The 14937-nt window shown below is 37.0% G+C and overlaps 1 protein-coding gene across 3 annotated transcripts in view; it reads left to right on the top strand.

Annotated features, from left to right (window-relative positions):
• Window positions 1-14937, top strand: part of PPP1R12A (protein phosphatase 1 regulatory subunit 12A) — a 122836-nt gene that overhangs the window by 72968 nt on the left and 34931 nt on the right. For all 3 annotated transcript variants that reach the window (XM_055118110.1, XM_055118111.1, XM_055118109.1), the window contains exons 9-12: window positions 3994-4118; window positions 12307-12522; window positions 13744-13838; window positions 14816-14920. In XM_055118110.1, coding sequence (XP_054974085.1) covers window positions 3994-4118; window positions 12307-12522; window positions 13744-13838; window positions 14816-14920 — 541 coding nt within the window. The remainder of the gene's footprint in view (window positions 1-3993; window positions 4119-12306; window positions 12523-13743; window positions 13839-14815; window positions 14921-14937) is intronic.

Raw genomic sequence — 14937 nt, 5'->3', positions numbered from 1 at the left:
TAAAATAGTCATAGTACTTGCTGTATATGAATGCTCTGTATCATTTGCTTTGTAGTTGCTTTGTAGTAAATGTTAGTTTTTAGCACAGCGGTTGGGCATTCTCCTTTCACGCGGCAGACCCGAGTTCGATTCCTCCACCCCTCTTGGAGAGCCCGGCGGCTACCGAGAGTATCGAGCCCTCGAGGCAGAGCCTGGCAAGCTACCGGTGCATTTTGGATATGCCAAATAAGTCTCTCAATGAGAGATGTTACTGGTGCCCGCTCGAACAAATCGATGAGCAACAGGATGACAGTGACAGTGATAATAGAACATATAGCATGATAATATATGAAGTCTAAATTTGTGTGACCGATATATACCTACTTAATTTCACTTTAAATATGTGCTGTTACCCTTATTTTACTCTTACTTATTTTACAAAAGCTTACAAGGTGAAATTTAAATTGACTCAGATACTTTTAGATACTTTTGCAAGTGTGAAGTTCTTTTTTTATAGTTTATCTTGTCTGAGATGCCTTAGTACCCAGTCTGTAGTAAAATTTATCACTGTATCACTGTCATCTCATTGCTCATAGATTTGCTCGGGCGGGCACCAATAACGTCTGCTGTGAGACTTCTTGTTACTGTTTTTGGCATATGTAGAATACGTCACGGGTAGTTTGTCAGACTCTGCCATGGTGGCAAGATACTCTCGGTAACTTGCCAGGTTCTCCAAGAGGGATGGAGGAATCGAACCTGGGTTGGCCTCGTGCAATGCAATGTACCATTACAAATAAAACTCGAGGTTCATACACACAAGAAAGCCAGGACCAGGTCCCAGATCTTCAGACTGGTGTGTCAAATCTTTTGCAGCCTATATAGTAGAAATCAAAACTGCAAACTCAGGAGTATATATCCTTTATCATACTTTATATGGCAAGCTTGAGTAAGACATTTCCCCTTAGAGCTCCAGCTTGATTTAACAATTTCTAAACCATGTCTTTTTTTTTTTCTATGTCTGTAAAGTTACTTCTTTGGGAAAGTATTTAACATAAAGTAACTTTTGCAGAATTTTCTTTTCTCTTTATTGAATTGTAACATACCAATGTTCTTTCTTTTAAAATTAGATGAGTCTTTAGGGTCCACATCTCTTACTAATTGGTTCCCCAGCAGCACGTGTCTCCCCAAGGATGGCTGTGCTACAGCCTTGGAGGTCCCCAGTAGTACCTTGGAGGCCCAAATAAATAAGAAGTTAGATGAAATGAAGAATTTGAGAGATAGTTGAGTGAATGATAAAGAGGAAGTCTGTTTTTCTTGGTTTCGAGGCTTTTTCCTGCTACAAATTGAAATTGGCATTAATCATCAAATACAGATGAATAGAAGAGGTTCAACATTGCTCTAATATCTACTTAATAAGTTGGATGGTGAATGTATCAAATTTATTACTCTTAAAGAAGTCGTGTTTCCATACATGTATATACATTCTTAATTTATAGATTTCACTAACATAAGTCACATTTTTTAAGTAAAATAAAATGAGAGCAGGAAATGAAAAAAATGCTTCCTTTTTATCTTGCTGCATATTTCTTCCACTAAACTTCATAAGCTATTTTGTTCTTTATTTGATTGATACATCCCTGGTTCCTACTTATGTGTGCAGATATTTAATGTGTTTGCTGAACTGTCCCCACCCATTAGGTGGTTTTCCTAATATCATAGGTTATACATAATTTGTAGTTAATTCTACTAAGTAAATAGGCTTCGATTGGATGAAAAAGAAAAGATATTTAACAGTGAGTATAGTTAGACTTTAATGTAATTTTATATGAAGATATGAAGTTACAGTGGATTTGAAATGCATAGATTTGGCCTTGTTCTTTTCGGTATAGTTATAGCTAAACTTTCCGCCCTATTAAAATCTTATGGTATGGCTGTTTCCTTGGTCACAAATAGCACTAAATAAATCACTGCAAATTCAGAATTGTAGGTTGGGGGCCAGGAATGTGACACCGTGTTGAAGCCCTTGCCTTGCATGTGTGAGGTCCTGAGTTCAGTTCATTAACACTACCTTTCCCCCTCACCCCCCAAAAAAGGAATTATTATAAATTTGTAAATGAGAAGTTTGTGTCTGACTAGATGAGCATATTATAATAGCTTAAGATGAAAAATCATTGGGGGTTGGGAGGGAGTGGACCACATATAGCAGTGATCAGGGCTCACTCCTGGCTCTGCTCAGGAATCACTCCCAATTGTCTCAAGGGACCATATGAGGTGTTGAACTCAAGTCAGCCGTATGCAAAACAAATGCCCTACCCACTGTATTACCACTCTTGCCCCTGAAAAACTGTTTTTGTAAGTTGACCCTTAAAGGAGGGGAAAAGGTAGTATAATATTGAGTGCTTCAGTGGGCATTAAAACAGTTTATTTTCTCCCCAAATTAGGAAAGATGACCTATCTTACTCCATTGAAACCAAAGAATACTTGAAAGTTGAATAACATGACCTTTGACAACATTTGGAAATTAATATTTTCTAGCCTACTTATAATGTATAGTTTAAAAGATCTAAATTTATGTGACTGTTTTCCAAAGTCCTGAATGCCAAATGCCCGGGTCTCATTTACATTTTCATATTGTGTTTTTTTTTTCTACCATTAAGTGGAGTTTTTTAATATTAAAAAGTAATTCTAAGTTGGAGCTGGAGTATATCAGGTAGGGTGTTTGTATTAGAAGCAGTCAAGATGGGTTTAATCCCTGGAAACTCATATGGTCCCTGAAACCCACCAGGAGTGATTTTCCAAGCACAGACCAAGAATAGTACCTGAGCACTGGGGGGTATGACCTGAAAACCAAATTCTAAAAAAAAAGTTTTGTTTTTTTAATTAGTGAATCATCGTGAAGGTACAGTTACAGATTTACACATTTTCGTGCTTGTGTTTCTGTCATAAAAAGTTCGAGAACCCATCCCTCCACCACTGATGAACCGGGTATCCCTCCCACCCCCCCATCCCATCCCCCCACCCCCACCCCACCCCGCCTCTGTGACAGGGCATTCCCTTTTGTTCTCTCTCTCCTTTTGGGTGTTGTGGTTAAAGAAAAGTATTTCAGTGTTAATCACTACTACTTGAAATTGTCTTGGTATATTATGAAAGGGGTTTAACCTGCTTCAGTTGACATGTGTCCATTTGCATTCAGAATTTTTCTGTGGGAGGTTTGTGCTTTGTTATATTTAATCCCGCTGTTTGATAGGAGTAAAAGCACTTTTGGATTTCAAGAATAAAGTAGAACTTTTAGTTTTAGATTAACAGTGTAAGTTGTTTAGCCATTGGAAAAGTCACATAATACTCATTTTAGTTGCTTTGTATTCATGCACTTAAGTTTTAAGCAACAGGATTGTATTAACAGTGTTAAAAGTATAAAGATCAGACTGATGGTAGTGACTCAGCAATAGTGCTCAATGCTTCCCCCTTTCCCCAAAAGGCTCAAAAGTCAAGTCAGCTTGTGCATTTTATTCTTGAGAGCTTTGTTTTGTGCCTTCAAACTACCGTACTTACTTCAGCATGTTTGTGAAACATTCTGGGGCTAAAGTGATATTACAGCAGCGAGGGTGCTTACCTTTCGTGCTACCAACCCAGGTTCTATCATAGCCAGGTTCCATATATGATCCTCAGAACCCACCAGGGGTAAGCCCTGAGCACTACTGGATCTGGCCCAACCCCTCTTTGCCCCCCCCAATAAAAACCCTGAAAAATATACATCTTAAAAGGATTAACAGTCGATGAGATTAATGACTTTGAATTAATAAAACCTTACATAAAAGAGAAATAAAATATTGTTTACTGATGTTCGCCTAGTGATCCCTGAGCACAGAGCCAGGAGTAATAAGCTCTGAGCACTTCTGTGGATATTGCAAAACCTACGTGAATATATATATATATTTTTTTTTTTCCTTGCAGACATCAAATTGAATTTATACAGGATCTTGACTTCAATGTACTTTTTCTTCTTTTTAATAGATAAGACAAAACCAATGGCTTCTGTAACTAATACCAATACTTCTAGTACACAAGCAGCTCCTGTAGCTGTCACAACACCTACTGTATCGTCTGGCCAGGCAACACCTACATCACCTATTAAAAAGGTAAGCCAAAACTTATGTTTGCTGAGAATACCTGTATTTTATTTATGTGTAATTCAGAATAAAATATTAAAATAGTTCTGAATTTTTTTAATTTATCCTGAAAGTGTCTAATGTTCTAGGATAAGGTTGTTTCCTATTTTTGAGATTTCCTCTAAATCACATAATCTTTTTAAAAAAAATACTTTTTTGCAGTCATTACTGCAGTTGATTGTTAAAAGAAATAGATGAAGAATTAGTGATCATGGTAGTTTTTCTTTTAATCTTTTAAGAAATTTCATATATATTCTTTAAAAATACACTCATAATTTTTCACATGTGTAAGGTAAGCACAGAAAATACATACCACAAGTGAAAGAACTAGAATGTAGATTTTCGTAGTCAGTACATATTAGCAGGCATGAAAGGACCTGTATGATACCTGTAGAAGTGTATTCTGAAGTTAGAGGAACTGAACATACACCCTTGATCCTCCACCTTGTTATATATTCAAACTTGAATGAGTTTTTCTTTCCCCTACAGTCAAAAGGAAACTTTGTGAGCATTGGTAAGGGCCTGGCAAGTGATCTAAGTGCTCCCAAAATAACTAGTTTTATTTCAGGGGGTGGGGGAAGCTCCCCGTAGTGCTTAGACACTGTTCTTGAGTCTTGGCTCTGTGCTCAGGAGTGATCCCTAGCTGTGCTTGGGGACTTCAGGCAGTGAACTGGGTAGGTGACTGGAGTGATAGCATGGCAGGTAGGGTGTTTGCCTTGCACGCGGCCGACCCGGGTTCGATTCCTCCATCCATCTCAGAGAGCCCAGCAATATCCCACCCGCATGGCAGAGCCTGACAAGCTATCCATGGCATATTCGATATGCCAAAAACAGTAACAACAAGTCTCACAATGAGACATTACCAGTGCCCTCTTGAGCAAATCGATGAACAGCAGGATGGCAGTGACAGTGCTACAGGTGGGAGGAGAATGCCAGGCAAGTGTACTAATTCCTTCGTGCAACCTCTCTGGCTCTTTCTTCTTATTAATAATTTGTTCTTCCCTTCTGCTTCCTCCTTTTTAACCATCTGCTTTCAAATAAGTGTGGTGATTTTTCTTTTTCCTACTACTTAGAATTTGTCTTTTTATTTTTCCAAATTAAGTATGTGCTTCTTGATCTAACTCCCTGCTGAATTAGAAATTAAGTGTTGAGTTTGGCTTTATCTCCGACTCCCCATTTAAAATCTTTCCACTAACTCTTATTTATCTTTAACAAGCATATTCATTTCTTTCTGTACCTATATACCTTTTTTTCCCTTTCAGTTTAACACTCCAAGATTTCAAGACAGTCATTGATGACAATATACACCTAAATCCCAGTATATTTCTCCTAAGTGCAGATGCATTATCCAAGACTAATGGATAGTCTAATGGTTTCTCAAACTAATGGTTTAATGGTTTCTCAATTTCTATTTTACCATGAGTCAAGTTAATGGTTTCTCAAGCCAAGAGTCTACTTGGGTTACATATTGTGTTAGCTATCTGTTAGCTATCCTTGTCTCTGCCTTTGGACTTCTTAATTTGCTGCTTGTCTGGTATATTTGGATTGCTTGGGTTTAAGAGCTAAGTTTAAATCTCCAAAATGTATTTGACTTTTTGTAGTCTTTCTAAACTTTGGATTTTACTCCTTGTGGTTAAAATGTGAAGCTTTTAAAATCTTAAACTAAAAATTTTGGCATGATTCTCCTCTAAAAATGTTCCCAGTGAACATAACAATGTAAATCATTAGTGATAGAAATGTATGGGTTTACTGGCACAGTGTTTGGATATCAGGTAATCAAACTCAACTGAGTTATCTTCTATATTCTTGAAATGAGTGCTTCATGAATTCAGTTAGAATTCATGTTTATATCACAGATTTTTTTTTGTGTGTGGGTGGGTGGAGAAGTGGAGATTTGAGCCAAACCCGGCAATATTCAGGAGTTCCTGGCTCTGTACTAAGGAAGAATTACTTGTGATGACATTAAGGGGGCCATATGGAATGCCCAGGATCGAGCCTTTCTTAGCCACATACAAGGCAAGTGCCCTCCCTGCTGTGCTATCTCTCCTGCCCTGTCAAAGAAATTTAACTATTCTTCCATAACTGATGTTACTCTGCTCTTCCTTACCATTGTATTTAATTACATAATTTTGTTTATATATGTGTATGTCTGTGGAGCGATAGCCCAGCGTGTAGGGCGTTTGCCTTGCTCGAGGCCGGGTTCGATTCCTCCGTCCCTCTCAGAGAGCCCGGCAAGCTACCGAGAGTATCTAGCCCAAGGCAGAGCCTGGCAAGCTACCCGTGGCGTATTTGATAAGCCAAAAACAGTAACAGCAAGTCTCACAAATGGAGATGTTACTGGTGCCCACTCAAGCAAATTAATTGAATGACAGTGATATATGTGCATATATATATTTCTAGGCATTTTTTTCTTCAGTGAGAACTGTACTTGAGCTTTTTTAATTCATTATCTGTTGAAATTATAGAATAGCAGAAGTTCCCACAAAGCTCTAATCCTTTGAATACTTATCCAAGAAACAAGCTGTGTTCACTTCTTCATTTATTTAATTGGTGTGGTATACCAAGAATAGAACCCCCGGGCGTTTATAATGTGAGCATGCGCTCTACCCAGACCTACATCTTCACCTTCCCTGCAGATTGAGCTAGGCAATTTCTATCCTACCATAGTCACACAGTTAAATCAGCCTTTTCTAATTACTTAATTTTTCTCTTAAATATAGCCCAGAAATGGCTGTTTACTTTCTAGTTCATGCCAACTGATTAAATTGAAAGCAAATATGTAACCACTCTATTTGATTAGTGGGCAGTGAACTTCTTTGCTATAAAACGCAGAATATTTTCTTGTTTGTAATTGAATTGATCTAATTACAACTTTCTGTAATTTAAAGAGACTACATTTTATACTCCTGTTTCTAATACCATGACTTTAAATTTTAATCAAATCAATAAAATCCTATTCTGCAACATAATCATTTTTTAATGACGAGCACTCATCTTTGTCAGTGTGGTATGGCTTTTAAGGCCTATCTTCAATAATAATTTACCCAGTTTTCATTTGGCGTTAGTCTTTTTAAGTTTGTCCAAAATTTTTTCTTGAAATGTGAGGAGCTTGAGCGATAGTACAGCAGGTAAGGTGCTTGCCTTCCACTCCCGCTGACCCAGGTTCTATCTCCCGAATCCCAAGAGGAGTAATTCCTGAGTGCAGAGCCAGAATGCAGAGCTTAGGCCACAGCCCTAAGCATACCTGGATGTGGTCAAAACCCCGCTCCCCTCAAAAAAGTGAAATTTTTCCTGAAACTTTATCAAACAATCATACAGATTTCTCAGGTGGATCAATAATTTATAAATATACCTTAAAAACGTTTTGCAGTTAAGCATTCAATCACGTTTTAGTTTCCCACTCATTTGCTTTTAATATTTATACAAAGTTATCTTAAGTTCTGTAGCTTTAGCTACCAGTACACACACACACACACACACACACACACACACACAAATACACACAGGTGGGGTCTGGGGAGAGAGCTCTAAAGACCTAGAGCGTGTGCTTGGCATTCACAGAACCCCAGGTTCAACCCCAACACCATATGATCTACCAAGCACCTCCAGTTGTAGCCTGGTGACTTCCAGCACTACTGGGATGTCCTCTCCCCTCTAAATAAGGCCATACATGTGCCCGTGTACACACGGAAGCTCTTAAACAGTTTTACGTATTTTCATAATACAGTAACTCAAAGTGGTGGCAGAAATGGGTTTACTTTAAATCTGCTTCAACTACTGATCTGCCACCTTGATTGTAAGTGCCAGTCCATGGACTGGAATGCAGGACAGGTGTCTCTTTGCAGCTGTAAAAGGTTGAGGAAGGTAGCTTTAAATCACCTCCCATTAAACTGTTAAGTATAATTGAAGCATTTATTTTGCTTGCAGTGGGATTATGCTTGTAATTTGTGGAGATGTTATCTGTAAAATTGTCAGTTTAATTTTACGCTTTAAAATGTTGACAATAGGGTTATATAACTAGTGTCAAAGTAAGTATTATTGGAAATCTCTGAAATAGCTTCTCTACTCTGCTGTATGTACACGAATTCCAATAAGTATATATTTTCCTTACTGTATGGTAAAGATCGAGATTTTATTTCTGCATTAAATGTAATGCTGAATCAAAGTTCGTTACTAAATATAAGAATAATATAAAAGAGTTAGAGAGATAGTACAGCATGCAAAGCAGTTTTGCTTAATCCCTGATACCACATATGTTCCCCAGAGCCCCATTAGGGATTTCAGGCGTAAGCCATGAGCACAACTGAGTTGGGCCCAAACACCAAAAATCATAAAAGTAATAATAATAAAATTTAAAGGGTGAGTACATAGTATTTCAACTGACAGGAAGTATGTAACTTATTAAATGGGGAAGAAGAGTGACATTTACAAGATAATGTAGAATATTTTCAGTAAAGATGAATTTTATATGGCACATGTACAAAGTAAAACAGGAAAAACAGAGACAATTTGCTGGATGGCCCGATTTCTGTTTGTTTTTGCGCCGCACCCAGCTGCGCTCAGGGCTGCATTCAGCTGGTCACTCCTGGGTGAGGGCTCGGGAACCATATGGGGTGCTGGAGATCAGACACAAGCCGGCATGTACATGGCAAGCACCTTAGCCCTTTTACTATCTCTCTGGCCCCATGTGAGAACTCTTTTATAATTGAGGGGGGCTGCGGGGCTGGGTTGGGGACAGGATCTCTCAAATGGTGCCCTGAGATCCCACCCATGGTCCAGTCCCAGCAATTTTATTTTCCGGCTTTTTGGGTCACAACCAGCTTTGCTCAGGACTTACTCCCAGCTCTATTCTCAAAGAGATCATTCCTGACAGGACTCAGGCGACCATATGCGATGTCAGGGATCCAACCAGTGTTGGCCACATATAAGACAAGTGCCTTACCTGTGGTACTGTCTGTCCAGCCCCTGCTCTCAGCAGTTCTTGGCCAACAGAATCTTAGTTTGAAGGCCAAGGCCTTACTTAGCATGTGCTGTGGCTCATGCCCTGTAGTGACATTTTTATAATTTAATTTTAGATAGTCATAGATGCTTGAAGGCTATTCTCCAAGTAGATAGAAATTCCGAACTGGCATCCCATCCTCCATCCCTTTCAACCTCAAAGATGTTACCTCTGTTGTAACCTTCAATAAATGTTACCCACTATTCTTATCATAGAGAGATGAATGTCTTTACTATTCAGCCTGATACTATAGAAAGCACACTTCTGCCAATGAAAAGAGAGCATGGGAGAGGGAGCAGACTGATGAAAGTGCTCGTGTTGCAGAGCTCTGAGAAGAACATGGCTAAAAACAAAATAAAGTGGAGTGTTCAGATGAGTAAGAATGTCAAGATAGTGTCCTGTAACAAAAATCAAAAGAAGTGACAGCAATAGCCCAGGAGTGAAGGCACTTGCCGTGTATTTGGCCAACCCTAGTTTTATTCCCATCATCACATGGTCTCCTGAGCCTGCCGGGTATGGCACAAACCCCACCCCATCTTGACCCTGACCCCTGTCCCCCCAGAAAATTACCCAGAGATGAGATTCAGGGAGTAGGTACAGTTGAGTATTTCAGAGATGTTTACTTAAATACTATTTAAAATTAGAAGCAGCTTTTAGACACATAAACAGGTATTTAAATCTGCATTCATGTGGCACAGTGGAGTATAACAGATGTCTTTCAAGTTGCTATTACTGCAATTTTCTTAAATGTGGTAACAATAGTACTCGACTGGATGGTTAGAAATCTTAACCCAGTGAAGCCCATAGTTTAGTAAAGATGTTACCTTCTTTTTAAATTTTCAAGAATCGTGATTAACAAATCTTAATGATTGAGTTTTTAGGCATATAGTATTTCCACACGAATCCTACCACCAGTGTCAGCTTCCCTCCACCAGTGTTCTCATCCTCCATCCCACTCAACCTCAAAGATGTTACCTCAGTTGTAACCTTCAGTAAATTTTACCCACTACTCTACTTTTATCATAGAGCAGTAATTTTTGTAATTTTTGTTACTGCTCTATGGAGGGAGGTCCTAAAGGAGGTACTGACTGGTGGACTGTAGTCTGTGGGCCAAAGCTGGCACACTGTTTTTGCACAGTTTCTGCAATCCAGTGATTTTTCACATTTTTAAATAGGGAGAGAAATCAAAATAATCGGGACAGAAATTTAGGTTTCAGTATCCCTAAATAAAGTTTGAACACTTGTTTGGCTCAGTGGCTTATGGTATTATCTGTAACTGCTTTTGTGCACAGTGGCATAGTTAGTACCCACAGAGACTCTATCTGAAGACACTAAAATTTAGTTTGACCATTTATTAAAGTTTACCAGCTCCTGTTCTAAAGTTCTGAACTCCTGTACCAGAGTTCTTGCGACTTGAGGCTCAGAGTGAACCTGTGATCTCCTATTACATGAAACTTGGTCAACCGCACCCTTAATGTTTTTACTATTTACAGTATCTCTTGACCAAAAGAAATTTATTTCATTTATTAAATAATTAGGTAAAATAGGTTGATAATGGTAGTTTTTACGGTGCCCAACAGATGTCACTGCTTCTCTCAAAAGTTTAAACTATCTCCCCATGCCCCTGTAATTTTGTTCTGACCCCTAGTATGATTCACTGCACATTTTTGGAACTGAGAGGTATAGAATATCATATGTTTCTGCCAGATCTTCTGATAAGAATTAATTGCTGGAAGTGCCAGAGATATTTTATAATGATTTTTTCGATAAACATAACTCCCGTGCATCCATTAGGTGCTTTTAACAAGCACCATTAATTAGATAATTATTTGTACTTTGGCAATAAACATAAAAGGTCAGCTTTTTATAATATTATCTATATCCTGTGCTTGTAGCAAATGCTTAGTTGCTGTATTACTTGTACTTAACTGTGATTTAACTATGGTGATTAAACTCAAAGTGAAATTGATATGATAAAGATAATAGACATTCCTTTTTTTTTTTTCTTGTTTCTTTTCTTTTGGGTCACACCCAGTGATGCACAGGGGTTACTCCTGGCTCTGCACTCAGGAATTACTCCTGGCAGTGCTCAGGGGACCATATGGGATGCTGGGAATTGAACCTTGGTTGGCCTATTGCAAGGCAAATGCCCTACCCATTGTGCTGTTGCTCCAGCACCAGACACTCCATTTTTATGACTGTTGGAAAACCCTGAAGGTGGAATAAATGTACAAAAAATAGTTTTAGTGAAATGTTTAATGGTGGAAACATCACACAGTAAATTTATGTTTGTGATATTTAAAATATTACTGAATTAGATGTCATAGTTAAAGAATATATCGATTACTAGTTTATTGATATTTGTTAAAAATTCTTAACCATGGTCTATAAATAAAAAACACAAGTTCAAATGCAGTAATTTATTCATTCATGTACTCCCTATGGGCCTTTTACTTCTTCAGATGTATCTTTATTGAAATCTTTCATATTCTCAAACTAAAACTTGTTCCAAGTGACTTCTGAAGATTGAATTATTACCCAACCACTGGGTATTTATTATGAAATTCTTTTAAAACGTAATGTTTTTTGCTCTAACTCCCTTTTCTGTTTTCATACTTTCAACCTTTTATCTCCTTACCTGTCTTATTTTAATTGGCTTTAGTATGATTTCATTGCTCCTCTCATGCCTGTGGTGGAATCAGTAGATCCTGCATCATGGAGGCAGGGCTTGCGCAAGACTGGCATTGTTCTTGTGCCCAGTAAGGGTGAAAAACCTATGGTGAGGCATTTCTATGTGCAAAGATTTATATTAGGTTACAGTGTAACAAGTTTAATACAAATATTGGTTCCAAGATGCATGGTTTTAAGCCTTACTGTGTGGCTCTTGGTATCTCTGTATTTGCATCAAGAATTTTCTGTGTGATATAAAGTGTGGAGTGTCTTTCTTAGATCTAACTTGTGAAAAAATAGTTACTTTTTCAGTTTTAGATCTTTACATTTTTTGACTAAGACATTAACCTACTTAGTAAAAGTGTTCTTTCCTGAAATTATTAACTACAATTTTAGACATACTATGTGTATACTTGTCATTTCCTGCCTAAAGGACTATCAGTCTTGATAATTCTTTTCTTTTCTTTTTTTATTATAAAACAAAAATAGTTTCCAACCTCTTCTACAAAGATTTCTCCTAAAGAAGAAGAGAGAAAAGATGAGTCTCCTGCATCTTGGAGGCTAGGACTTAGAAAGACGGGCAGTTATGGTGCCCTGGCAGAAATCACAGCGTCTAAAGAGGCACAGAAGGATAAAGATATGGCAGGTGTTATGCGTTCAGCTTCAAGTCCCAGACTTTCCTCCTCTTTGGATAATAAAGAGAAGGTAATGTAATTTACTGTCTGGTTTCTATAAAAACAATGTGGTTTCTCAGGAATAGTAGAAGTGGTGAATGTTCTACTTTGTATTGTTAAAATTTATATGTGAACTTAATTCCCCTGACATACAAATATCTCTATAGATTATATTTCCCAAAACAAAATTATGAGACTAAAGTTTATTAAAGGATTCCCTTGCTATACTTAAAGATTTACAATAAAATATTAAAGAGCAGCCTTTCTTCAAAAATTTTTCCAGCAGGACCATATTTATTCTATAATGTGATTGTGCTCATAGTTTGTATTAATGTAATGTCTTTGCTTCTCATACGTCCTAAGCAACTTTGTCGTTATTGCTAATTTTAATAACTGTATTTTGAAAGTATTATTAAATTACAGCAAATAGAGTATACAGAATTACTCAGTGCTTTGTATATAGGTAAATTATTTCTTTTTTACACATTTTCAGTATTTGAATAGGGGGGAGGGTGTGAATTTTTGTTTTCATAAGTTTTTCCTTTATTTGTGTATTTCCTTCCATCAGATATGCAGAAATGAAATTAATTTTTTTTTCATATATATTTCTTTTTGGGGGGACTAGAGAGATAGTACAGTGGGTAAGACACTTGCTTGCCTTGCCTGTGGCTGACCTAGGTTTGATTCCTGGAACAATATATGAGCACCTGAGCCCACCAAATGTGGCCCAAACACTTAAAAAACAAAACAAAAACTATATATGTTATTTTTTACAAATCAAATTGTTAGTTCCTAGTACAATGTACCAGTATAGGGAGACTATAACTGTCATAATTACATGCTCAGTCAGATATGGACAATTAATTTTTTAGAACAAAACAGTGAATATTATTTTGTATCATAAAGCTTGTTGACATAAATGATTGGGACTTCACACATTAAGATTTATTCTCTGGAGTTAAGGATATTTTCATCTTATGATGGATAATAAATCTATTTTAGTTTTAAAATAGATTAAAAAATCATTAGATATGGATGATCTTTTTTTTCCTTGTGTTAAAATACTATTTCTCTGAACTTAACATTCATACTACTTGACTCTGGTAGACCAGTTTAATAGCTTAGCTGGGAACTATAGAAGGACTTCAAAATAAACTGTGATGATGGTATTGTTAAAAGTGCTCCTTCGTATTTCTGCAATGTCTGTAATCATCAGATATATTTTCACCCTTTTCTTTTTCCCATTATATAGGAGAAAGATAGTAAAGGAACTAGGCTTGCATATGTTGCGCCTACAATACCAAGACGACTAGCCAGCACATCTGATATTGAAGAAAAAGAAAACAGGTGGGTTTACTTTTATTTGCTATGGTTTTACTCTAAAATCTTTTTTACCTCAATTGAAAGTTAATATGTTAGCACTGTTACAATTATATATGGTATATTGACCTGGCATCCCAGCTAGGATACAAAGTACATGATGCTGAGGAGGTACAAACTTCATATATTCCTATGATAGTATGAAAAGACAGCAGAGGAAAGGCATGGCTGAAATAGAAGGGACACTGGTGCTAAGTAACGTGTTTTCAACCTAATGCATACTCTAAAATATTTGGAACATAAAGCAGAAAAGGCCATTAATTACTGTTTACATTTTAGTTTGTTTCTTATAGTTCTTAGTACATAGGGCTTGAGAATATTTTATATATCTGTAGTCATGTTATAATCAGTTACATGTATACTCTTTTCACCTGATGTTTCATGTAGTTTCATTTTTATATATATTTTCAGTAAGCATTTCTCATCAGTACATAATATTTTATAAGATTAAAGTAATCACTTTTCCTCCCCATGTTATGAACTTTCAAGTTATCTAGTATTTCACAATTGTAAGTAAAACTTCTATAAACATCTTAATTTTTCTCTAGTAATTAGGATTATATATTATGAATAGAATCTTGGAATTAGGATTTTACTTTTTAATTAATACTTTTAAAGTGGGCTGGATCAATAGCACAGCAGTTGGGCGTTTACCTTTCACGCGGCCGACCCGAGTTCGATTTCTCTGCCCCTCTCGGAGAGCCTGGCAAGCTACACGTGCGTATTGGATATGCCAAAAACAGTAACAATAAGTCTCTCAATGAGAGATGTTACTGGTGCCTGCTCGAACAACTCGATGAGCAACGGGATGACAGTGACAGTGACAGTGACTTTTAAAGTATTTCACAAGGAATTTTACTACTTTATATCTCCAGTAATGTTTAACATACAGCATGGCTGTTTTAAAATTATCTGCCAGAATCTGAAGGATATTCTTTTCACAGAGACTCTTCAAGTTTACGAACAAGTAGTTCTTATACAAGAAGGAAATGGGATGATGATCTCAAAAAGAATAGCTCAATTAATGAAGGCTCAACTTACCATAGAAGGTAATAACTCTTAATAA

The sequence above is a fragment of the Sorex araneus genome, chromosome 10, assembly GCF_027595985.1.
Source record: "Sorex araneus isolate mSorAra2 chromosome 10, mSorAra2.pri, whole genome shotgun sequence".
Lineage (NCBI taxonomy): Eukaryota > Metazoa > Chordata > Mammalia > Eulipotyphla > Soricidae > Sorex > Sorex araneus.
The sequence above is the reverse complement of the archived record's forward strand: the minus strand, read 5'-3'. Positions and strand labels throughout refer to the sequence as shown.